This window comes from Hyperolius riggenbachi, chromosome 4 (assembly GCF_040937935.1).
Source record: "Hyperolius riggenbachi isolate aHypRig1 chromosome 4, aHypRig1.pri, whole genome shotgun sequence".
Classification (NCBI taxonomy): domain Eukaryota; kingdom Metazoa; phylum Chordata; class Amphibia; order Anura; family Hyperoliidae; genus Hyperolius; species Hyperolius riggenbachi.
In genome coordinates, this window is record NC_090649.1 from 436,726,129 (window position 1) to 436,752,998 (window position 26,870).

At 41.7% G+C, this 26,870-nt stretch overlaps 1 protein-coding gene across 5 annotated transcripts in view; it reads right to left on the bottom strand.

Annotated features, from left to right (window-relative positions):
* The window catches only part of PAK5 (p21 (RAC1) activated kinase 5), a 245,399-nt gene that overhangs the window by 26,440 nt on the left and 192,089 nt on the right, over positions 1 to 26,870 (bottom strand). For all 5 annotated transcript variants that reach the window (XM_068232530.1, XM_068232528.1, XM_068232529.1 and 2 more), the window contains one exon: positions 22,503 to 23,288. In XM_068232530.1, the coding sequence (XP_068088631.1) occupies positions 22,503 to 23,288 (786 nt within the window). The remainder of the gene's footprint in view (positions 1 to 22,502; positions 23,289 to 26,870) is intronic.

The window sequence follows — 26,870 nt, forward strand, 5'->3', positions numbered from 1 at the left end:
TTGTTGTGTTTTAATTAGAGTAACAGGCACACAAAAACCTGCAGGCAAAATCTATATCATAAGTGCCTTCTAAGTCTCTCTACCAACAACCTTATATAATTATAAACCATACGGATATTAAAGTCAGCGATCTGAGACATCCAATCAACAGTAAACTACCCATTAAAAGTACCGGTACATGTGATACGTGTTTTTTTTTTTAATTAATTAAAAAAAGTACATGAGATCAGTTCCTTTACCCCTTATCACTTACATCAGATACTTCACAGTTATCCAACACTACTAACCAGAATCCTTTACTGTATTGAGAACTTTCTTACTTCATTTGTCAATTTTTAGTACACAGCCAAAGTAGTTGTAGAGATTGCTAAACATAAATTTGCCCTGTTAAGGTTCAGACGGGCAACTGCTGGCGGCTGTGCATGACGTTTACTGCCGGGATCCACCATGTACCACACAGAAATAAATGGCAGCGTTCATCTCAACGAGTTTACTGTCTTTTGCCGCTGTTTGTTAGTTTTTTTCTGAGACAAAAAAGGAACACCTAGAGCCGCCAATAGTGTAACAGGTTAAAATAATAGTAAATAATGTTGTATGTAAAATTATACTCGCAACTGAGGGTTACCGCTAAAGGTGGCCGCTCCCGGTCCAACTTATAGCAAAAAATCCTTAGCGTGATCGGATATGATCAGATTGGTTGTAAATAATTTCTGTTGATGGGCACAATCGATTACGAATGATTATAAAAACCAGGACTATGGAATCGGAGTTGAGGAGTCGGAGTTGGAGCAAATTTGGGTACCTAGAGTCGGAGGTTTCAATAAACTGAGGAGTCGGAGTCAAATGATTTTTGAACCAAATCCATAGCCTTTGTAAAAATTAGACTAAGGAGTCGGAGTTGGAGCAATTTTGGGTACTCGGAGTCGGTACTCGGAGTCGGTGGTTTCATAAACTGAGGAGTCGGAGTCGGATGATTTTTATACTGACTCCACAGCCCTGATAAAAACTGATTGGATTTTTGTTGAACCAAAATTTGGACTTTCTTGTTGGTTGTGATAGATAAGAAGCAAAGATTGGTTTCTTGATGGTGTAGTGAATGATGTGTTACAATATTTCACTTCCAATCAGAATTATCTGATTGCTTGAATGATTTTTCGCTAGAAATATGATTTTTTGTGGCCACCTTAAGGCAACCACTGAAAGAACGGGTGGGGAGATTAAGAAAGACACCTCTCCACCAAGGATGGACTTAAAACTAGCAAGAAATATGTGAACAGAGGCGCCAATCATAGAGTGAAATACAATAAAAATTGTTTAAATAGAGAGGTAGTGTTGGACTTAGCTCTCCAAAAGGACTCGATTTTGTCCAATATCTGAGAAAAATTGGCTTTATTTGACTACTCCACAGTGCCTCCGTTCAAGTGTTTCTTACAAGTTTGAGACGCTGGATGCAGCGTCTAGCATCAGTTGCATTCATGGTTTCATGTCCTCCTAAAGGCTTAAACGCGATGTCCAGATGAAATGCTGGGAACCGATACCAGGCGGTTTTCTGCTAAACACTTAACAGAAAAGCATTTAGCATCAGCCAAACAAGCCCTAAAACAGAAGGTATTTCCAATTATTCAAGAAGGAACTCCCATGATACACACCTTCTGCCCAGTAAATCAATATGTAGAGCATTCTTTTCATCCCTGAAATATGTGAAAATATGATCATTTGACTAGTCATTGGAGTATAAGGGGTACCTGAACTGACATGTGACCTGATACGATAAACATGTGTATGTACTGACCCAATTTTACTTAAAATTAGATTTTTTTTTCATCACTGTTAGGGCCCTTTTCCACCAGCGCGTTTGCGCTGGCTGAATCGCAAAAACGCAAACCGCTAGCGATTTTACAATCGCTACGGTTTGCTTTTTAACATAGGAATCGCAGTAGGTCATTTCCACTACCGCGATTCGTTTTTGCCGGGAACGCGAATGCGCGGCGGAGCGATATTTGCCGCGATTTTGCTATGCAGTGCATAGCATAGCAAAATTGCGGCCGCGAACGTCGGGGAATCGCCGGTAATTGCGATTCAGCAATCGCTAGCGTTCAGTGTGAACGCTAGCGATTGCTAGTGGAAAAGGGCCCTAAGGGTTAAGAATTCAGGGCTCTAAATTTTCTCAGTCAGACTGTTGTGTAGCTCTCGCTGATAAGTAATTAGGGGTTGTAAAATTTAATGTAGATACGAAAAAAGAAACACATGTAGTTACAAGGAACAGACACAAAGTTCACAGTTTCAATATTTTTCACGTGAGATGGTAAAAACTTAAAACTTACCCTTTTAACTGTTAGATATAAAATAAGACTATCAGACTCCAGGAAAGACTTATTTAGGATTAGGACTATGGATACAATAGCCTACATCATCAGTTTATTTCAACTTCAGGTTTGCTAAAACCTAAATTAAGTGTCTTAACTATATAATGAAGCTAAGGTTTTTTTTTATAGCTCCACTTATTGTCAAGTCTACCTTTGATATAACTTTAAAAAAAAAAAAAAAAACCTCTCTGCAACTTTTCTGAATAAAGACTCTCAGTAGCTATTTTGCTCAACCACAATCTTGAGACTATCTAAATGAACTGTACTCTATGCTGACATTGATAAATTACTAAAGCCACGAGAATCCTGATGCTTTGTGCAATGCATAACTATACTTCTGTGATAAGAAAAAATGTACCTCTACTGTTCTCACTGTAAAAGTGAACCTGTCACATGACAAAGAAAGCCTTGAGTTCTGGCATGGTTTTCATAAGCATTTGAAGAAACATAATTGTATGCATACAATTTTTGTAAGAAAAAGCTGCAGGTTTTGCATAACAAAAAAGAAAACACCCTATTCAAGTCATCTTCATAAGCCTACAGCTCCTGCTCAATGCCTCCCCTACACACATGCATGAACACACCAGGGGGTTGATTCACTAAACCGTGCTATTTTATAGCACGCGTGTTAGGAAAATGCATGTGTTAATTATTTTGCACGTGTTATTTTTTTCCACGCATACAGTGTACTGCCGATAGCAGCACAGCGCGCGTTATGTAGATAGTTGTGCTGTGTTACCGCGCGAAAAACTTTGTTAGCGTGAGTAAAACTTTACAGGCGTTACAACGCTTGTTAAACGTTAGCACGGTTTGTAACAATAGCCTCTGCTATACGCGCAGGGCCGGATTTGTACTCTTTACCACACAAGGCCACTGTCACCTGTCTCCCCCCTTCAGTATAGGTAGTGCGAGATGACCCCTCCCCCCAGTATAGGTAGTCAGATGACCCTTTCCCCCTTCCCTCTAATATAGGTAGCCAGATGACCCCTCCACCCTTTCCCTCCAGTATAGGTAGCCAGATAACCCTTCCCCCTTTTCCCTCCAGTATAGGTAGCCAGATGACCGCATCCCCCTTTCCCTCCAGTATAGGTAGCCAGATGACTCCCTTAATCCCTCCTTCTCCCACCCCCCCTTTCAGTATAGGTAGCCAGCTCGTCTTCACACCTCAGCAGCCATCTGTGTCACTCATTTCTCCGCTCATTTCCAATGCAGAAGCTCCCTCTTCCTTTCTGTCTCCAATGCTGCCCAAGTCCATAGCTGCCAGCCACAATGCAAACGTGCACCGAGAGCAAGGGGGCTGCTGCACAGGCCACTGGCAGGAGAGTAGCATGGTCAGGCACTCGCCTGATCTCCCCGCATTGCAGCATTTGCAAGCTTGCAAATGCTGCACCAGTTTAGCCTGCTGCTTTGGTGCCCTTGTTCCTATGCTGCTGTAGGCCGTGGCCTAGGCGGCCTTGGCCTAAATCCAGCCCTGGCCATACGGGGGGGGGAGGGGGGGCAGAGCTGGAGCTGGGGGTCAGGAGCAGGAGCTGGGGGCGGTCATATGCAAAGTCAAGGCAGAGTGGCAGCATGGTGTTATACATTAACTACTCCTGGTGGCAATACATGTCATGTCCTCTTGACTTCATCTCCAGTTTACAAGTACCGTGCAGCCAGCCAATTGCCAAGCAGCTTCAGTCCTTGTCATGTGACAATGGTGATTGGCTGGCTGCAAGGCACTTGCAAACTGAAGAGGAATTGCAGTGGCACTTGTATTGCCAATGGTAATGTATAACTCTTTACTCCGCTTCCACTCTACATTCTGAACAGGACCCTCCCCCTAGCTCCCATGAGAGAGCTTCAGGGGAGGCAGATGAACAGATGTCTACGAGGCAGCCTGACCCAATGTAGTAACGCCCCCGGAACAGACACACACCCATACGCGCTTATACACTCTTTAGTCATTCTGCATCCCCACCTCACTACTAAACTGACAGCCATGATAAGTTGTGGGTCGCACTGAATCCGTTGCAATGTGCCGAAACATTTAAAAATTATAAGCTTCAAATATACTTTGCAATACATGGTACAATGTTGTTGGTCATTTATAACGTGGGGGTAATGTGTGCGGTGTCTGGTAGCACACAGTATGGATGATGGAATCTAATGCACCACAGTAGCAACCTGCACATGCAAATGATCGCACTGCGCTGCTTTGCAATAATAACCTACCCTAACAGTCAGTAGGGAAGCAGTGCTAGATTGCTGAAGATAGCGCCATATATTCGCTTTAGATTTTCCTCCACACAGTGATTGTTCATAATTGTTTCAGCAGGAAATCTAAAGTGCATACAGGTAACCAGGTGACATCACTGACCTCCATAGTAATGATCCCTTTCATCGGATCACTGATCCCTGGTGTCTAGTCTTCCTTGCAGGAACTTAACAGGAAGTTCCCACAGGATGAGGCCAGCATGTTCCCTTCCCCAATAGTGTAAACACAGAATGGTGGGCCCCAATGAAAACATTCAACAGCCCCCATCTCTTTCTTCCCAACACTGTATGGTGTTGGTGTGATACTGAAAATCATACGACACAAATTAACAAAATCTGGCATTACATAAACTCGACCTTAAAGAGAAACCGTAACCAAGAATTGAACTTCATCCCAGTCAGTAGCTGATACCCCCTTTTACACGAGAAATCTTTTTCTTTTCTCAAACGGATCATCAGGGGGCTCTGTATAGCTGATATTGTGGTGAAGCCCCTCCCACAGTGTGATGTCAGCACCTCACAGCACTGAGGTACTGACATCATATTGTGGGAGCTTTGTTGCATTGTGGGAAATAACAGCTGTTTCCAACTGCCAAAAAAAACAAGCAGCATCTACTTCCAGTGACATCACCTGCCAGCAGTAAAAATGTCACCATGTGATAAGTCAGAATGTAAATCAGGGACACAAAAGATTTTACAATGAGTAAAGACTGACTAAATCATTTATACAAAATTATTGTAACAATTAAGCACTTTTTTATTACATTATTTTTATTGGCCTTCCTCTTTAAGTGCTGTAAAAGTAACTAATGGGCTTATAAGAGAATGTGATTACACCTAAATAATTGTGAAAATTATCGGAGGAAATATTAAAATTTGACACAAAGTATTTAAGTCACTGCTCTACAGAGTGAGATAACAAGTTTTGTATAATAGAGAGCAGTTAGATACCACTCTCCAAGCCAGTATTTGTTAATAACTCGTGGGTGCAGTGGTTACTGGGTGTATTCCAATGTTTCAAGGACTTTCAGGGACCCTTTATCAAGGGCAATACAGTGCTAAGCCATAGGCCCCAGACTGTTTGCAGGGGCATATCATTCTTTGAGTACCAGACCTGCCCACAAACTGGGCTTGTTACCACGAAACATGTCATTTGAGTTTATACATCACTATAATGCTCATTTTGACTTGTTAACTTATTGGAGGAAAGTCCGTTTCTTTCCTCCTTTTAAGCACCTCACACCTTTTTGGAACCTCCTATTACTTATTTATATTTTAGTATTTTCAGGTCTCATCAGTGGTTATTCTATGGACAGTCAGGTTTCTTCTCCCGGAATGTTTTTAACAGTATTTTTTTACAGTTTAGAACGACTTTGAGGAATGATCTGAACAAATAAATGTTTGGGTATGTCACTTGGATTAGTGATAAAATATTATCTATAACTCAAAAAGAAGACCTCTAGATGAAGCTGTCTATTTTTTTTTTTTTGGGGGGGGGGGGGGGGGGGATTTTGGTCGATTTGTTGCTGACATGTCACTATTATATTCCCACTCATGTGCCAGAGGTCTCATAGTATCCGATCTACAGCTACGGTGTACTTTCCCTAATAAATCTATATAGCTGGCTGGATTTGTAGTTTGTGGACCCGCCCAGCAATGTTTCCACCACACTTTGAGTGTAAACCATGTAAGGTGAAACTGACACACATGTCTAATGTATTCCAATTACAAATAATTATACCATTGAATTCATTGAATCAATCAATATCAGTGGCAGAGGTGTCCGGGGCATAAAACTCGTCACCGCCATCACACCCTCTGCGTTTCTGCTGGCTGTCAGCCAGGAGTCCCCTGATTCATGTTAGTTAAGCGAACATTAATCTGAATTTGGCAGCATAATCAAGGACCCAACTGAACTGTGAAATTGAATTCTGCAGTGGAACATCATATGACTGTTTTATGCTAAGACTGCAAAAATAGGGGAGAAAAAACTGCGGCAGAATCAATTTGTCACTGAGCTCCCGAGCACAATGCTGGGGACTTTCTTGTCTTTGCATCCAATAGGTAGGGAAAGAATAGCAATAAGTGAGAGCTATATATATATATATATATATATATATATATATATATATATATATAATTGTTCTATCAGACAGTATGCCTTCATGCCTGAAAGGCTGAGATCACAAATTGTTAATAGAACCCATAGATTTACCATTCTAACAAGTTAAAGGGCCATGAAATAATTTTGACAATACTAACAATTCTTAATCCCAATACCCCTTAGGCCTTGTTCATATCATTTAGCGTAGATGGCTATGCGATCGGAACGCAACATGTATGATCGCACGTCATCTGCGCTACTATGTGCTGCGCTGCAATTCCCGAAAATGCATGCAGCAGTGCGATAGCGCATCGCACAGCTGCACAGTGCATATAACGGGAATGGTAGCAAGGCTGTCTATGCCCTTTTGCGTGTCGCACTCGCACACTATACGCGCTGCCAAGATGCGCATGGCAGCGCGCATAGTCTGAACGAGCCCTTAAATGAGCCCCTAAAGTGAACCCAAGGTGAAAATAATCTGATGAGATAAGAAATTGTATTTATCCTTCAACTCCTAGAAATGTCTTTTTTAAAGATATGCCATGTGTGCTCCCGTGCCAATCGCGTGCATGCACTCGCGCTCCCGGCTGCGGATCGTTAGCCCAGGAATCACACAATCGGGACATGGTGCCCGATGATTGATTCTTCTCCCCTGCAGAAAAAGCGACTGCTTCTCTCGGAAGCCTCGCTTTTTCTGCCTCTTGCGTCCCTCTAAGCGTACATGTTACGCTTAGAGTGACATCATGTAAACAAACTTATGGCTGCCATCTTGTGGCCAAAAAGTAAAACTCCATCTAAATGTTAAAAAAAAAAAAAAAATACACATATATTTACATTAAAAAAATACTATTTACATCACACCCTTCCAAAAATACCAACATAAAATGTTTAATAAACAAAAAACAAAAAACATTACAATAAAAAAAACACGTAAATATTTACCTAAGGGTCTAAACGTTTTAAATATCAATGTAAAGATGAAATATTCCAATTTTTTTTTAATTATAAGTTTGTAAATAGTGATGGATGCAAAACAAAAAAAATGCACTTTTATATCCAAATAAAATATTGTCGCCATACATTGTGATACGGACATAATTTAAATGGTGTAATAACTGGGACAAATGGGCAAATACAATACGTGGGTTTTATTTATGGAGGCATGTATTATTTTAAAACTATAATGGTCGAAAACTGAGAAATAATGAATTTTTTCCGTTTTTTTCTTATTCTTCCTGTTAAAATGCATTTTCAGTAAAGTGGCTCTTAGCAAAATGTACCACCCAAAGAAAGCCTAATTGGTGGTTGAAAAAACAAGATATAGATCAGTTCATTGTGATAAGTAGTGATAAAGTTATAGGCTAATGAATGGGAGGTGAACATTGCTCGGATGCATAAAGTGAAAACGACTGAGGGCTGAAGTGGTTAAGCATTTACAAAGCAGATTGAATGTTTTGCTGTCTCTGCTCAATGGCAGTCTGTTAAGTGTCCCTGAGAGAAATGAAAGAACTATTGACCTTTTTCCATCTCACCATGCCCTCAGAAGTTGAATTCTGCCAGGAAAACTTATATAACTGTAAGCTGCTTATCAGTGATGTTTACTATATTCCCGACAAGGTACTGATGAGACAAGAGCTGTCACTTCCATGCCCAAAAATTAAGCAGCACTATAAAACAAGTAAAACAGCCTGGTTATTACTATGCTTTGCACTGTATATACTGTACACATTTATCTCATCATGTCACATGTGCCTTGGGTACACTTTTTAGATCGATTCACAAAATGTCTCTTATAAATTATCTCACCTTAAATAACAACTCATATTTTATCTCTCCTTTTTAAAGAGGAACATTACTGTATACAACATTTATACAGCTAAATGAATACAAATTTTCAGCAGCGTAGCAATAGGAGTTGCAGAGGTCTCGACTGCATCGGGGTCCTTGGACCAGTGGGGCCACGTAGGGCCCTTCTTCAACTGCAGTATTAACTCTTTATTGGTCCTTCATGTAATGATCACGTCTATAGATGCTTTGAATGATAATCATTATTAACAAGCTGTTCCCTATCCTCTTCTTGCACCTCTGACACTGTGGCTGTCCTTGGCAGGTTTTGGTGCACTGTATCAATTGTTGTGTATAAAGTACTTGGGAGGGCCCAATGTAAAACTCACAGGGCCTGTAGCTCCTTAGCTACACCACTGAAACTTTTCATTTTTACAATATATCTTCATTTATAAATTAGCAGCAGCAGCAGCAATCAGTCAGCATTTGTCCAAATTGCCCATTTAGATTCTTCCATTTAGGGATGCCAGTATCTTTATTGCCGGCAAGGTACCGTATATACCATGTGTACGCTAACTTAAAAGAAAAAGTGTAAGCCTTTGACCAATAGGCCTTTTTCAGACTCTATTCCTGTAGACTCTATTCCTGTAAGAATAGAGTCTGAAGAAGGCCTATTGGCCAGTAAATGATATAATCCTGATTAAAAAGTCCTTTTTAAGCCAGTGAAAGCAAGAAAATACTCGAAATAAGTTTGATATCACTTTTTACCTACTTTTCAGCAATTTTTCAATCACTAGGTGCTGAGGTGAGAAAGGTTTATTGAATAAGGGCCCTTATCACACTTGATCTGATTTATGACACAATAAATGGTTTACCTCTCCAAGGCCAATATGCAATTCCCTTTTACTCTTTAGTTTTCTCCAAGTTGATACTTTCATACCTTATCGACAGGGCTGGCGCTACCATAGAGGCAAAGAGGGCAATTGCCCTGGGGCCCTGACCTCTGCTGAGGCCCCCACAGCCCCAACCCTGCTATATTTTGCCTGCTCCCCCCGCTCGCACTGCTCCCGGGACCCTGCAAGTATAATAGCAGCCATCAATTACCTATTAGTCCTGGTGGGTGAGCGGACAGGCAACTGCTGCATTCTGAGACACGCTGTCTCCCTCCCACTCTATGAGTGTTTACACATGACACGCCGGGTCATAGAGTGGGAGGAAGACAGCGTGTCTCAGAGTGCAGCCGTTGCCCATCCGCTCACCCGCCGGGACTAATAGGTAATTATGGCTGCTATTATACTTGCAGGGCTCTAGAAGCAGAAACGCTACAGTTTGCCACAGGGCTCCTGAACTGGCCCTTCTTATTGATACAATGCCTTTTAAACCTTTCAGCAAGCACGAAAATACACAAAATCATTTTGATAGTACTTCTCTATTTTTGGTACTTTTTTAATTGTGAAATGCTGAAAAGTTAATTTAAAGAGAAGATGAAAAATTATCACCTAGGAGAAAACTTAGGAAAAAAGTGAATTGCATATGGGACAAGCTTATCTGTTTATCTCATGAATGAGTTTTTCTTATGCTTCTAATGGTGCCCAATACATGGTACGATAAAAACGTTTGATTTTCCTGTTTATTCTACCAAAACGATCAAATGAAATGAAAGTTAAAAAGAATCTTTTTCTTCGATGAAGAAAAACGAACGATTAACCTGTTTTTTTCAATAAAAATCAGATCGGACATGTTGGAAAAATCTTTATATTCGATCTAACAAGATAATCGAACTAAATTATCTAATTGAAAAAATTGTACCATGTGCACCATGAGAGATTTCCTAGTCCTCTCTACATCTGCTCGGTCCACTGACTGACTCACGTTCAAATTTGCCAAGGCCTGCATCTTTGAGCCTCCACTGAAGATTCCAAGCTGCTCTGTACTGCTCACGCGCAAGTACACACACATGTGCGCAGTACAAAGCCACTCATTTTCAAAAGTACCAAGAGACCTGAGCCGGAGACCTTTTTGACAATTAAGTTGGATCACTGCAATGAGGGCCCAGGGGTGGAACAAGGGGGCAGAGAGAGGACCAGGGAGGCTCTGAGGGATCCAGGATCTTTCTTTTTCTTAGTTGAGTATTTACACTTTTTTCGCTGAGTGGTTACAGGTATCCTTTAAAATGCAGGTGTCAAACGTAAGGCCTGGGGGCCTAAGGCCTCCTTGCCATTTCATAAAGACCTCCAGAGCTTCAATTACACAAAAGAAAGTCAGCACACAGAGGTGACAGTGTTTCTGGTTAAAACGTTGTCAAGTTGAGGTGTGGGACAGCAACAACCCACGGGACCCCCGAGGCCCCTTCTTGGGATCCAAACCCCCCATGTGTAGATGGTAACCTCCCCAACCCCCTCCCGCCACCTGAACTTACCAAAAAGACTATGGGGAAGTGAAGGCTAGCATCATGCCTTGGGCCACATTTCATCTTGGTCCTTTTCTGCCAAAGCAGCACTGGGGCAGGTAAGTATTAAACTGCTCCACTGCGCTACTCTGCAGAAGGTGGAGGAGCTTTTCCCCACGTTCATTATAGTTATGCCACTTAGTTTTAGACTGTTCAATAAATGTAATATCTTGATGAACAATTTGGCCTGCAACTTATACTATGTTTTCGATTTGTCCCTTACGTGATTGAGTTTGACCCCCCTACTTTAAAACATAAATGGACAGTGGTTCGGGACATTTTTTTTTTTGTACTATCCAAAGAAGTCAAGCTTTGAAGAAGGCCTGGGAAGCCCATTTCATTCTTTCACTGAGCAGAGGAATACAATGATTATTAGCTATAAATATATAAAGCAGCACGGGATTAGCTCCCTGGCTAGCAATATGGGACTTGATCACGAAAACATCCAAGCGATAAAGTTGGAAGAAAAAAAAAATTGGCTGCAAAATGGGGTATACAGAGCGATCACTGCAATTTCCATGCAAAGAGCCGCTTAACACCGCAGCTGAGCAAAATTAATGATGCTCATTCTATTTCATAGCTGAGCGGTAATTAGTAGCACAGTGTGCAGCAATGTGTTTTTTAACCCCTTTTGTACTGAAAGGATGGGGGAAAAAAATAAAACATAAATATTTAGCAGGAATACTAGAGTTAATATTACAAGCATAAAGAAAATAAGAGATGAGAGTCTATTTATTTTACAAACAGTCTTTAATGGAGACGAAATCGGTGGATGGCACACGGATCTGGCACTATACCATGCACAGGGAATCTATTTTTTTTTCCTCTGCAGTATTCAATTAGCCTCCCTTAGGAAGTGAACAGTAGGGTAGGAGGAGACTGGAGAAAGCGTTGAAGATCAGATCAGCCGAGCGGATTGTGCTCTGACATGAAATCCATCACAGAGCTGTGGCGAAATGCAATTGTGGGTCTTGTCTGAGTGCCGGGTCACCGATTCACAGTACAAATGAATAAGTGAGCGTGCTAATATCATTACTGGAGAGCCTGGGACTCTGGAGGGAGAATACAGCCTGCTGCTGGTCTAAAGCTGAGAATGGATGGGAAATGCTACTGTCTGCAGGACAAAGAGGAACACCAAAGACAATAGGAAATGATGCAGCGACTAAACAGGGCAAATGCTTGTGAAAAACACAATGGAGAATCATTGTACTCCAAATCTCTTCACAGTAAATATTTTAAGAATAACTCATCTATATGTTCCCTCAAAAGTCTACATACATGCATGTGTTCAATCATAAGCAGATAGGGCTGTTACAGTGTAGTCAGTAGTCCCCGTTTTAATAGAAATGATTGATGGTGTAAGCTAAGGAGTAAAACTTTCACACATTAGGACCATTTTATTTTTAAGAGGAACTCCAGTGAAAATAATGTAATAAAACAGTGCTTCATTTTTACAATAATGATAAATAAATAAACAACTTAGTCAGTGTTTGCCCATTGTAAAACCTTTCCTCTCCCTGATTTACATTCTGACATTTATCACATGGTGACATTTTTTACTAACGGCAGGTGATGTCAGTGGAAGGAGATGCTGCTTACATTTTTGGCAGTTGTAAACAGCTGTTATTTCCCACAGTGCAACAAGGCTCCCACAGTGTGATGTCAGCATCATGGTCCTGACATCACACTGTGGGAGGGGTTTCACCACAATATCAGCCATAAAGAGCTCCCTGGTGATCCGTTTGTGAAAAGGAATAGATTTCTCATGAGAAAGGGGGTATCAGCTACTGATTGGGATGAAGTTTAATCCTTGGTTACGGTTTCTCTTTAAGAGGCACTGTAGCAACATATAGTAGAATGTAGTAAATGATTCAAGAAACCCACTTTTACTGGTTTCAGCATCAGAAACACTTCCTCTAGCTTTATAATGCTGTATATTGTTATGTAGTCCCGCCCTCCCAGTGATGTTTAGCCTAGGCTGTTTTTTTATTTTTTTGCCTAATTCTCCTCTCAAGCATTCTGGGAGACAAACTATATTTTCTACTGGCTTTAGAACTCTCTGTAAACAAACATTCCGCACAGATCACCTGCCAGTACTAAAGATGTTGCTGCCTGTGATACCTTTCTGAAAGTAAATCAGGGAGAGGAAAGATTTTATAAATGGGCAAACACTACCTAGATATTTAATAAATGAATACTGTAAAAATAAGTAGTGTTATTCAGTATGTTATATTGACTACAGTTCCTCTTTAGAGCCCAAGTCCAGCTTTCCATTATTTAAACAAATATGAATATACATTTGCATTTACTAGCACTGGACTATTAACTGTTGTTGCAAATCTGCACCTTTTTAATGAAAATAGGAACTTTTCCGGGAAAGATAATTCTAGCATCTTTCAAGGCAGCTTTACTTTGAAAGGCAAATTAAAAATAGAGAAGAATAGCCAGGTAGCAGTGGAGGCTAACTGCCTCATACTCTAACTCTTGGGTCTCCTTGCCCAATGTCTCCATCCACTACACTCTAGATTATAAGCTCACAGGGCCAGGGACCTTCTCCTAGTGTTTCTCATTCTTCTGTAATTTTTTCATATAAACATGCACCGGTATTGGTGGTGTCTCAAACCACACATCAACAAAAAATAGAATATCGTGCAAAAGTCAATTTATTTCAGTACCTGAACTTAAAGGTGAAACTAATATATGAAATAGGAACCCTTGGCAGGTGTTTTGGATGAAATAGCTGATTAGAATCTGAAACTTTGCACCTGGAATATTGAACATTTTCACAATATTCTAATGGTCGGAGATTTAGATTTTTAGGTTTTCATAAACTGTAAACTGTCATACCAATGGTCTAGCACCATACAAAATAAACGGGATACAGATGGGGACATCAAACTTGGAGAAGGACTTAGGAGTACTCAACGACAACAAGTTAAATAATCGTATTCAATGCCAAACCGCTGTAGCTAAAGCTAATAAAATTTTGGGATGCATTAAAAGAGAAATAAGAACTTGAGATGCTAGCATAATATTGCCGCTGTTTAACTCCCTAGTAAGGCCACATCTGGAATATTGAATTCAGTTCTGGGCACCACATTACAGGAAAGATATTGCAGTTTTAGAGCAGGTGCAGAGACGAGCAACAAAATTGATACGAGGGATGGAAGTTCTTACTTACCAAGAAAGGTTAGATAAACTGGGTTTATTTAGTCTAGAGAAAAGACGCCTTTGAGAGGATCTATTTAACATGTATAAATACATCAGAGGGCAATATAAAAGCTTGGTGGATGAGCTTTTTGTCCCTAGGCTTTCACAAAGGACTAGAGGACATGATCTGCGCATGGAGGAAAAACGTTTTAGCCATTTATTTCGGAAATGGTTCTTTACAGTTAGAGTGATTAAGATGTAGAATGCATTGCCACAGGAAGTAGTTATGGCAAATTCTATATCTGCATTGAAAGGAGGCTTAGATGCTTTCCTTCTGATGAAAGACATCCATGGCTACAATTACTAGGTAATGCCCAGTGGTGTTGATCCAGGGATTTCATCTGATTGCCATCTGGAGTCGGGAAGGAATTTTTTCCCTTTTGGGGCTAATTGGACCATTCCTTGCAAGGGTTTTTTCGCCTTCCTCTGGATCAACAGGGACATGTGAGGGAGCAGGCTGGAGTTGTACTTTGTTTTCTGGTTCAACTTGATGGATGTATGTCTTTTTTCAACCCAAATAACTATGTAACTATGTAAGCCATAATCACCAAAATTATAACAAAGGCTTGAAATATCTCACTGCATGTAATGAGTCTCGTTCATATATCAGTTTAAATTTTTAAGTTGAATTACTGAAATAAATGGACTTTCGAACGATATTCTAATTTCTCGAGTTTCACCTGTATGTAGGAATAACAACTGGATCCCTCGGCAGGCAATAGCAGAGATTGCCCGATCTGCATGCCTGCCTAGAACCCTCTGGTGTGTGTATGGGGCGATGCTCACCATTTCTAGCCAAGCTCAACTTGTGAATAAACGACAGTAAAAGAGCCCCAGAGACTCCCTGTCCACATCAGTACAGAGAAGATTAGATAGTGATCTGCACTTGCCCTCTGTGCTCCGAGGCCTGCTATTTGTAGGGACTTCAGCAGTATCACATATCATCACTTTCTTCAACATTAATTCTCCTAGAGGAGTTATTATGGAGAATCATGTGATCTGTTCGTTTCTGACTGGCTGGTCACAACAATGACATCATGCCTCACTTCTACTTCCTTTTTTGGCTTACACAGGAAACAGAAGTGACACGTGATTTTGTTGTTGGGACCAGTCAACCAAAAGCTTACAAATGTAATTGATCACATAATAAAGTAAATCACATAAAGTAATTCTCCATGATTTCTCCTCTAGGAGAAGTTAGAGAAGTAGGAGAAGGAGAAGTCAGCCATCTGTACTCCGGATTCAGGGGCATAACTACAAATCGTGGGGCTCTCCAGGAAAACTTTGGTGGCCCCACCCCAGTGTTCACACCCTTTGCCTTGCCTACTTCTGGTGACCCTCAAGGGTCATAAAATAAGTGTGGACATCATAACCTTTACACCCATGACAAATGTAGCCACAAAAACACCTGATCTGAAGCATGGACTCCTTTATCGGAGGAAGTGAAGTAGCAGTAGGGGCTCCCTTACAGCTCAGGGCCCACCTGTGGTCACAAGGGCTGCTCCCCTGTAGTTACACCTCTGCCCTGATTAATTATAATCTTCACCAGGGGTGTTGCTAGGATCCTAAGAGACCCGGGGCACTTTTGGGCACTGCAGCAGAAAAAATGAGTGAGGCCAATGCACCAGAATGTGGGTGTGGCCGGGGTGGAGACAAATTTACATGACCTTAACAGTGGTCTAAGTAGGCCTACCCAGCAAAATGTTGGATAAAGCCCCCCTCTCCAATAATACAATAAATAAATGCAGCATATGACATGAATACGGAGTGTCACTTAAACATAACGAGGCAAGTTACTTGGCTTCTGTGCTGGCGGGTCTGGCTTTATGCTGGGTGGATTTGTATGCTCTCAGGTTGTCTGGCATTCCCTGACCTTCTAATGGATCCCCTCCCATGCTCCCACGGGCCTCCCATTGAGACAGCACAACTCCCAGCATTCCCCAAAAAAATAACCACAGCTTCCTGCATACCCTCATAAAGGCACCACAGCACCCAACATGCCCACAAAGAGGCACCACAGCACCCAGCATACCCCCCACTGATGCATCACAGCTTCCAGCATGCCCACCATTGAGACACCACAGCTCCCAGCATGCCCTCATAGAGGCTTCAGAGTTCTGACTCTTCCTTGGGGACATCCGGGGCATCCCAGAATAGATCCGTGGCACGTGCCATGGATCTTTAGGGCTAGCGATGCTCCTGATCTTCACTACCATATTTTTTCACCCTATCTATTCTCTCTGCAGACAGGCAACGGGTAAAGAAAGGGTGGGCGGTGGAGTATCACAGACACTATGCAAAAAGTTATGCTTTGTTTTATTATTCAGAGAAGGAAAGGCTAGTCATTATGAATCAGGACACAATGTGCTCAGCCTGATGGGGTGATATGTACAAAAAAAACAACAACAAAACTTCAGAACCGCATCATTCTGCTAAACACAGAAACAGCTTGAGATGTTCAACTGCATTGTATCTGTCATGCATCACTGCCTCTATCTTCAGATCTGCCGAGATCTTCCCTAGCCCGGCAGTAATATTACCGCCGCATTGTTATTATTGTGCTGGCTTATGTGTCTGATGATGGTCAGGATTCTCAGGAAGAACAGAGAGATGATCACCATTCACACATTTGTAGCACGTTCAGGAAGCATATTTGCCTGTGTGGCACTGAAAGCATATAAATCCGAGCAACATAAACTGTAAGATGTACTGTACAAGGGTCGCGCGCAAATGATATTCACTAAGCGTGGCATACCAACCCTGTAAGTGGCTGGGGAATAAAAGCGGGAATTAATTAAGGATAGATGGTGAAGGTAAAACCATTGAGGGGCACAAAAGCAGCCAAAAATGCCCAGCCAGTGTACTATCTGCTTTGTAGGTTCTCCCTGTGTCTGTGTGGGTTTCCTCCAGGCACTCTGGTTTCCTCCCGCATCCCAAAAACCTACAGATTAGTTAATTGGGTACCCTCTTAATAGGCCCTACACTACGCTACATACACTATACATACATAGACAGATGACTATGGTAGGGATTAGATTGTGAGCCCCTCTGAGGGATAGTTAAAGCAAATGGGAATCGCTACATAAAAAAGAAACCAGATGCGTACCTAAGGAGAAGGATGAGCCTTCCCTCTCCTCTCTCGGTGCTGTGCTGTCCCCGGGAGCAGTATTTGACTAAATTGGTCAAATACTGCTCCTTCTGCCAGCGAAGGTGACTTTGGAAAGTCTGGAGCCACCTGTCTCCATACTGAAGACTTCCGAAGTCCCCCGCGGCGGGGGATCTGAACCAGGGAGCCAGCGATGCACCGAGGGCACCGGCAGAGGAAAGTGAAGGCTCATTAGGACCCAGAGCCTTCCCTCTCCTTAGGTAAGTATCTGGTTTCTTTTTTTATTAAGCGGTTACCATTGGCTTTAAGTGAATAAACGTAACTTAAGCCGCTAAACTTTGGTGTTTTGCCCTTTTTTCGGACTTCTGGACTTGGCCAGCCCTCTCGTCAGGTTGCATTCTGGCCGACCAAAGTCTGAAAGGAGCAGGTTGTTTGCGTATTGGCCGCATCAGTCAGCCACTTTGGGTAGTAGCTGGCCAGATCACGAAGTGGCCATCTTTGGGATCTAGCAGTATACACAATCCTGTTTGAGGAAAAAAGATATTTTGCACTTTTCTTTATACATTTTATATATATATATATATATATATATATATATATATATATATATATATATATATATATATATATACCAGCAAAAAGGCCCATCTGTAAAATAACAGGCACTAGGCCAATAGAGGTCCAGCCCCCCCTTCCCTCCCCCCACCGTGCACACAGCTGCGACCTATGTGCGCAAGCAGGGCTGCCAAAGTTCGTCCCAACCACTGCCTGAAGCCCCCCCACGACCGCATGGTGCAAGCGAACCAGGCACAACACACGGACACACACACACACACACACATATATATATATATATATATATATATATATGTGTGTGTGTGTGGGGGTACTTTAAATGTTACCATTTTTCATGATAGTGGTCCTTTAACTTGGCGCTGATATATTTTAATCACTCGTGCCGTATACATTAATTTGCTAAAATGGAATAGATCGACAAGTTTTTAGATTTCCTTTCTAAGCTCCTTAAAATGTGCCTGAAGTCAGAGATTACACATGAAAATTCATGAGCATAATTTCACAATATTATGTGGCTTGTCTTAACAGTTACAGTCATGTTAAAATATGTATATTAAAGCCAGTCCTGATAGTTTAAGCAGGGCAGACTAGCTTTGAGTTAAGCTGTCCCAGCTGGAGGCCGGAGACGTCCTTTTTGACAATTCCAGCTCTGCAGTGATCATTGCGGTAAATGGTTGCCTGCTACTATTACAGTCTAGCCTGCTGCAGTCACCTGTATGCCAGCTGTAAGATACTCGGTACAGGATGCATTTACTCTATAACAAACATTCTATTTATCTTTCTTCTCATAAAAAGCTCAAGAAAACCGTCTGGGTCTTTTCCCTCCAACTCACTTCCCAAGCCCCAAATCTTCTGTCTTCCCACACTTAGCCCCACCCCCTTGCAGGGATAGAGAGGGCCACAGAAGCACCACAACATTACTCTGCAAGGGGGCGGGGCATAAGACATGGGGCTCGGGGAGTGAGTTGGAGGAAAAAGACCTAGCAAGTTTTCATAACTCGGCGAGGGACGAGCAGCCTCAATGGGACTTAATGAAGCCACAGGTAAGTATGGTACCTGAAACACTTTTCGTCTTAGGTGGACTTTAGGCCGGCTTTACAAACTGGCGGCAGTGATGCAGTGCGTCGCTTCCGCCGCACCGCTTTGCACAGCCAGAAACAGGCCTTCAGGCAACATCACGTTAGTACACAGTGTTCTCTGTCTGGCCACCAGCCAACCAGGAAGTGACCCGCGCTTGCCATCACTTCCTGCTTTGGGTATAAGGAAGTGACAAACACTGGTCCGCACGACAGCCGGGGGCCCCAGTCTCTCTCACTGGCTGGGGCCCCCAAACCACCATACGATAACTAGAGGGAAGTGCGGGTGAGCCCTGGACTTCTCACCCCCAGGGAATTCACCCCCACTGCCTCTACACTGAATGCTAATTGCAACAAACACAATTGCTAACTCCCAGCTTAAGCAATCTCCTACCTTTATCTGGCCAGCAGATATAAATATATATGGAAGTGCATGGAAGCATATTGTTAAAACGCATGCATGCCTGCAACTACACAACGTTGACGTTTTAACATACCCCGCGCCACCATACTAACATGACTTCCGGGTCCATGCAGAGCGACGCAAGTATGCAAATACGAAAGTAGTTTTGTCCTAGCGTCAGGGATGCGGCTAAAACGTTTCGTCATGCTGTACCGTGGAAGTATGAAAGTCTCCATAGACTTTCAGTGCCTGGCGGTGGGGTGCGGTAAAGAAAACGCACAGCACCGCCCCGGTGTGAAAGGGCCCTTAAGATGTAATGGGGCCCTAGGTCAGGTAGTAATTTCTGGCCCCCTTGTTGTCTTTTTGGTAAGCCGAAGTGGAGAAAGGTCAAAGAAGGTGGCAGGTGGACCCCTTGACACCCACTGGGCCCCAAGCACCTGCCTAGGTTGCCTGGTGGATGATCCTGCTCTGCTAAGTGTAAACTCAGCTCATCTTTAATTTCACTAAAACTTTTTGCAATAATTCCCATATAATGGCAAACACTGGGTTAAGACACTCCATTTGCCTTCCACAAATATTACTAATCCTACACTTTTGTGTTCCTAATGATAATGTGCCACAAACAACTGCGATAATGAACATAAAGCAGAATGATTATAGTAGTTATAGATTGCCTAATATATATCTCGCTGTCAGGATGAACTAAGCAATGCATCTTTTCTATAAGAACAAAGCTACGTATAATTATCAACAAAAAACCTTCAGCATTTGTGACACACTATTTATATGTCAGCTTATTTCTCCTTTCTTCCAGATGCTATAAAAAGACAATACTCATGAGCAATATTAAAGGGAAATTCCACTTTCATAACAGATATGCCATAAACATCGATCGGTACTGCATAAGCCGTTTACGTTTGGTGCACTAGCCTCTGAAGAAGCAAGGATTACCTCCGTGAAACGGTCGTTAGGCCATGCACCATAGACGCCCAAAGCCTTCCCCTGACTACAAAACAGCTACAATAAATAGACACATTTGTGATCATATTGGTCATTTTGGACATTGTTATTATTGAATGCACAAAATGCGAAAAGAGGTGCCTAAGATTACTTTAGAACAAAAACAATAAAATAGAAAATTATGAGGTGGCTTAACTCAATAAAGACAAATTCATGAAATAAAACAATTTTAATATGCACTAGCAACGCATTTTGTGGGTCTCTTACCCACTTCTTCAGGGAGAATAAAGTGCCTAAAATTATTGAACACAAGGCACTTAGTGTTCCAGCACTGATGGTATCATCAGTGGTGGAGCACTAAGCACCTTGTGTTAAATAATTTGAGGCACTTTATTTGGCTTGAGAAAGTGGTCAGAGATCCACACAAAGCATTGTCAGTGCATAGTACGGTAAAATGTATTTATTTTATGAAATTGTCTTCATTAAAGTAAGCCACCTCATATTTTTCTATTTTATTGTTTTTTAACACAGTTGTATAATACTTTTGCAAGCCTCATTTTCCCTTTTGGGCTTTCTACCTTCCTTTGGCAGTGGTATACCTCTGGCACATAGTGGCTTTGCCACCATGCTTGCCTGCATACCCAAGTGGAGTCAGATTCATAGATCTTCACCTGTCTATAGTGGTTGGTTGCTCTTTTGCAACCTCCTTTTGTGAGTACTATTTCTATTTTTTTTCCTTTCCTTCCACTTATTTGTGACATACTGCGCCATTTGAGTTCCCGTTGTCTCTGTGTTTTTTCATTATAGAGTGTTTTCGATACCCCCTCTCCACAATTTCTTCCTATTAGATGCACCTGCACTTTATGTTCCAAATAAACTGCATAGTGCCAGACTTTAACTCTCCTCTGTGTTCACAAGTCTTTTTTGTAATGTGATTTCAGAAATGATCTTTACATTTCAAGGTTTAGCTAGATTCTAATCTCCAAAACTGACAGCCAGGTTAGACTGCCCAACAAACTGCCCCAAAGCTCCCACCCAGTAGAAGCAATCAGCTGCACAGAGCAGGAGCTCTAATGGAGTGCAGCTCTTGGTGACGGGAGTTCTATTACTCATCCAACGTGCGTTAGGGAAATACCTGCAAAAGTGCCTTTTGTTGCCCACACATTAATTTTACTGGCCTTACATGAATATGCTATATGCAGAAGACCAACACACCTTATCACTGACCAGGGATTCAAACCAGAAGCCCCTGACCCTTAGGGGTAATAATCCAAATGAGGATCAAATGACCCAGGATGCCACCTGGATTTTGAAAGCAATGCTGCTTTATTGGATAATAGTACCACAACTCAAATAGCACAACGTTCCGATCATACAAGAACTTTCAAAACCCATTTGAGAAAGGTCTTGTTTGATCAAAAGGTCGTGCTATTTTAGTTTGCTTTCAAGATCCAGGTGGAGTCCAAGGTCATTTGCTTATCCTTCCATGGAAATAGCCCATTCTCGCTTTGAGGCTACCCTTAAATACATATTTTCCCCATTACTCTATAGAAATCCTCATGTGTATATTCAAATACTGCAACATTTCAAAACAAACTGCTCCTTCATGAAACAGACTATCTGCCTGATAACGAATGTTATCTTTGAAACAGTCTGCCTGACATGGACATGCATATTTAATGCTGGAGAATGAAGCCTGAACACATTTTTCCAGTATCCAGAGTCCACTGGAGTCCATTCTACATCTGTGTTGTAGCACACAATAGTGCCCCCCTCCCTGCTGCCCCAGTTGCTTCTCAACTCTCTACTTCACAGGTGTCGAACTCCAGTCCTTGAGGCCATATCTATGCCAGTGTTTAGGATGGACTGAGAAATGGAGAAATGTGTTGTACTTGAAAAACCACATCTTTCCTGATTCAGTTCCATCAATTAGTTTGAGCTGTGCCAAAAACGTGTGAGGACCTCGGTCCTTGAGGACTGGAGTTCAAAATCCCCGCTCTACTTCATAGTCATAAACACCCAATACTCTTGGCAGTGCATGTGATGGCTATAGCATTGATGCTAATGTACTTATTAACAAATGATATTTTGAATTATTTATACGGCTGTATTTCAGCAGAGCCATTTACTGAATCTATTTCTGATATTGCTACGTTGTCAATTTAAGATTCTTTGAATAGATAAGAAGTTCAGTAGGAAATCTAGAAGTATTACCTTTGGAATGCACGCTGCGGTTTCTGACAAACGTGGGTAAGTGTATGAAGTAAAAGAATGCCCTTGCTGGTTTGTTTTCAGTGCACCGTAGGGTATGACTGGTTCTTGAAGGCCTGATCCTGATCTTGACCTTTGTCTTATGGCTGGTTGAGGGCTTGTTTGAGTTACATAGGATGACTTGGGTCTTTTATCATAGTCATCCTTGGAGAGACCATCTCCCCATTCACTATACTCAAGTCTTTCTTTTGAGCCCTCACTCATCATGACGGTCCCTGTAATAGAAGGTGGAAAGTAGTCCCTGTAGTCCTGAAGAGATGCACCAGTGACCCTGTGGTAATCCCATGATGCCCCACACTGGTCAACAGATTTACTTTTTGTCTCCAGCTGTGGATGGTAGTCTGAGGGATAACTCAACATATCAGCCTTCACATTTTTTACTTCAGGAAAATAGGCTTCATAGGACCTCATTTTAATTGGATGCCCATTATGCCTGGTTGGCTTGTTTGCCCTGTAATAGCCCTCAGCCTCCTCTGCACTCAGACTCCGTTCCTTGTATCTCTCAGAGATACTACTTCTGGGGATATCTACATCACAGCTGTAGTGAGAGAAGGTGAAGAAGCCATTTTCTTCTGGGTAACTCTTCGAATGGTTGGAATGTCCTTGACGTGGGGTGGGTGGGCTTTCTTTTCTAAGAGAATTTGAACGGGTTACAGAAATGTTGTCAAAATCTTCTAGCAAGCCGTTGATGGAAGCATCTAGTGGAGGTTTACTGCCTCGGACAATAGTCTAGCAGGAGAAATAAAGAGAGAGAAAAAAAGATCACTACAATGTTATAGCTAAACTGTATTAAACCAAACTGTGTACATTTCAGAATTAACCTAGATAAGGAATGGTGTTTGCATTTCAATGGCCACCAAAAGTTAAGAAACATGACTTTTTGTTTGGTATACTTGTGTGTTCCTGAAAGGAATCTCAAGCATTATGAGAAATGCTTTGAAAGCAACTGAAGAACAAAGCAGTTGTCCTTGTTGATAATCCTAACCTTTATGTAAATATCAGTGTCTTCCAAGCCCAGCGCGGCCATGTGAATTGGGTAAAGAGGACAGTTCGTTTTACAGTGCAGTATATGATCTGTATTGTATACCAATGTTCTATAGTACATTCTGTGATCTATATCTCATACCTTCAAGCTGAGTAACATTCTACTCTATGACTCTAATTGTTCAGACAACTCCGCACTGTTACAATGTATGTCTGTTATTCTTTGAAAATGCCAATAAAAAACTATTGAAATTAAATATCAGAGGCTATGGACAGAATCAACATTGTCCTGAGAGCCATAAACCACACAGTGCTCAACTGGAGGTCCAGTGTCTTGTGCAAGACTGGTATACAGAACCTCAGACACACAGTGGGACAGAGCGGTATTTACCTGTCTGCTACATTATGACAACGCTCACTATTAAGTTGTATTAGGGCCACAAATGTTGTGTTTCTTAATGGAAGCCTTATGTGAAATTTTTAAGAATCTATGACAAAATATTAAACTCTGCTGGACCTGAAACAATAAGACAATAATCTCTTTCGACTTATGGGAGTCTTTGTTAATTTTAAGTGTAACTGAGACGTTTCAAACAAAAGGATTTGCCGTCATCTGATTTTTAAAAGTTGCAGGACTTTTCATACACAATATTCACTTTTAATTGCTTTATTAAATGACAAAATCCCCACAATGTACCATAACTGTAAAACATAAAGATATCTAGAAAAATGAGTGACAAGGAGAGCAGTGACGCATCAAAAAAAAAATTAATAATAATAATTCTTAAGTTTCCTGCTAGTATTTAAAGCTAAGTCCAGGACCACAGATCCCATCCCATGTATACTCGAGCCACACATACATTTTAAAACACTCACCACACTTGAAAAACAGAGTAAGAGAGGGATTCTTATAAAGCATAAGAGTACCATTCTACAATGGAGGAAGAAGGAAGAGGGGGAGGACAGGCACTCAGACCACAGCAACTACAGTAAAGACACTTCAAATATCAGTGAAGTCTTTAGATGTACTCAGCATGCTCAAAGCAACTGGTGGTCAGTGATGCATGAACATAGGAGAGAGGAAACTGCTTGGCTCTACTCAGAACGTTTAAATCCCCGAAAAGTGCAAAACAAGTGAATGTCCATAATAACAATCAAGTACAATACATGGCTTACTGGGGTGCTGGATGGGCAGTGGGTGCCGGTGGTGCACGGCCTGATGAACATTTTGCGCTGCTATGAGCTTCTTCTGAGGCCAAATGTGCACAAATGTGGCTGGAGAGAAGAATCTTTAAAAGCACTTCCGGACAGGAAATGCTCCATCACGGAAGTGCTTTTAAAGATTCTTCTCCCCAGCCACATTTGTGCGCAGCCTTAGAAGAAGCTTATAGCACAGTGAAACGGTTGTCGGGCTGTGCATCACCGGCACCTTTAGAGCTGAGAGGAGGTTCTGAGTTTAGGTCTGCTTTAATAACCTTTTTTGACTTTGAGCAATCTGTTTTTTGGAGGTAAGTCTAGCACTTTTAAACACAACTGCTTTATACCTTCTGCTCCTTCTGTCCCTGTTGCTGGCTGATTGATTGGTAGTGGGAGGCACCCTCCCACTACCAATCAATCAATCAATCAATCAATCAATCAATCAGCCAGTAACAGGGACAGTTCTAGACCTTGCAGCGCTGGAATCCTCGGTTCAAGCGCTACCTCCACAACCCTATCTGTTCGAACATTTGTATGTTTCCCTCATGTTTGTATGGGTTTCCTCTGGGTGTGGCAGGTTCCCCCCACAACTGCACAATCCAGAAACCGGTAGGTTGATTTTCGCCTCTTACAAAAAGATACTAGATTTCATTAACGTTATGTACAGTGGAAGTAGGAAATTTGGGCACCTTTATGAAATTTAGGCGTTTGCTAAATAGTAGGCAGGGCCACTCACAATGAAAAATGCAGCTACAAATAGCGGGCACCTGATATTTATCATTTTTTTGTGGTGGAATTGCGTCGGGGGCAGTTAAAAGATACCGGAAGTGACATGTGACATGATGAGATAGACATTGGTATGTACAGTGTCTAGCACACAAATAACCACGCTGTGTTCCTTTTTTCTTTCTCTGCCTGAAAGAGTTAATTATCAGGTATGTAAGTAGCTGACTCAGTCCTGACAGGAAGTGACTACAGTGTGACCCTCACTGATAAGAAGTTCCAACTATAAAACACTTTCCTAGCATAAAATGGCTTCTGAGAGCAAGACAGAGATAAAAGGGGGAATCTCTTATCAGTGAGAGTCACACTGTAGTCACTTCCTGTCAGGACTGAGTCAGCCACTTGCATACCTGATATTTAACTATTTCAGGCAGAAAAAGAAAAAAAGGAACACAGCATAATTATTTGTGTGCTAAGCACTGTACATACCCATGTCTATCTCATCATGTCACTTCGGGTATCCTGTAAAGCGGTATCGTCACCATAAAAATCTAATTTCAACAGCAACTGGTCTGAGTGTATTAAGTGATAAAAATGCTAATCCTGCATTCAAAACTTTCAAAACTTTTTCTGCTGTTATGATTTGGAGTTATCACATAGCTTAGGAGCACTTGTCCTTTAGTAGTCGGTGCCAAAGAATTGCATGCTGGGGGTTCTTTTTATCTATAATGTATTCCTCCTCTTTCCTTTATTTCCCTGCCAGCTGCTTATCTGAAACCTAATCCCCTACTCACTTGTGTTTACAAGCAAGGCTGAGGCGACTCAGCGATTGGAGGAGACAAGAAAAAAAGTAAAGGGCAGAAATGACATCACGAGTTAGCCTTAACTGTGGGCAAAAGACATGGCCCCCACCACTAACGGAATTCATGTAATTTACTATATAACATTCACTGAAATCAAAATGTGGACAGTATAATACATGTGTTATGTAAGTAGATCAAGTATTTATCTACTTATATATATGTTTTTTTCCCTGGCATAGTATGGCTGATCCTACTGCTTTAAGGTTAGGCATCCATGGGGAGGTTTTTAAGTTTAGGCGTGGGGGGGGGGGGGGGGGGAGTTTTTAAGGTTAGCCGTGGGGAGGTGTCTTTAAGGTTAGGAATCGACAGGGGCGTGGTTAAACTTAGGCATAGGTAGACGGAGAGTTCGGTGTGAGAATAGGGTTAGATTTAGTTGCAGTAACCTATCAGTATTATTTGGCGATATTTTACTATTTGAAGTGCCAATTTAAAAATGTAGCATATCTGTACATTTACTGATATCCTACTAGCCGAAACTGGGCATCCATATTTCCCGGCGCCTCAATTTCACGCACACTACACTGTGAACTGAAGTCATGTGCAC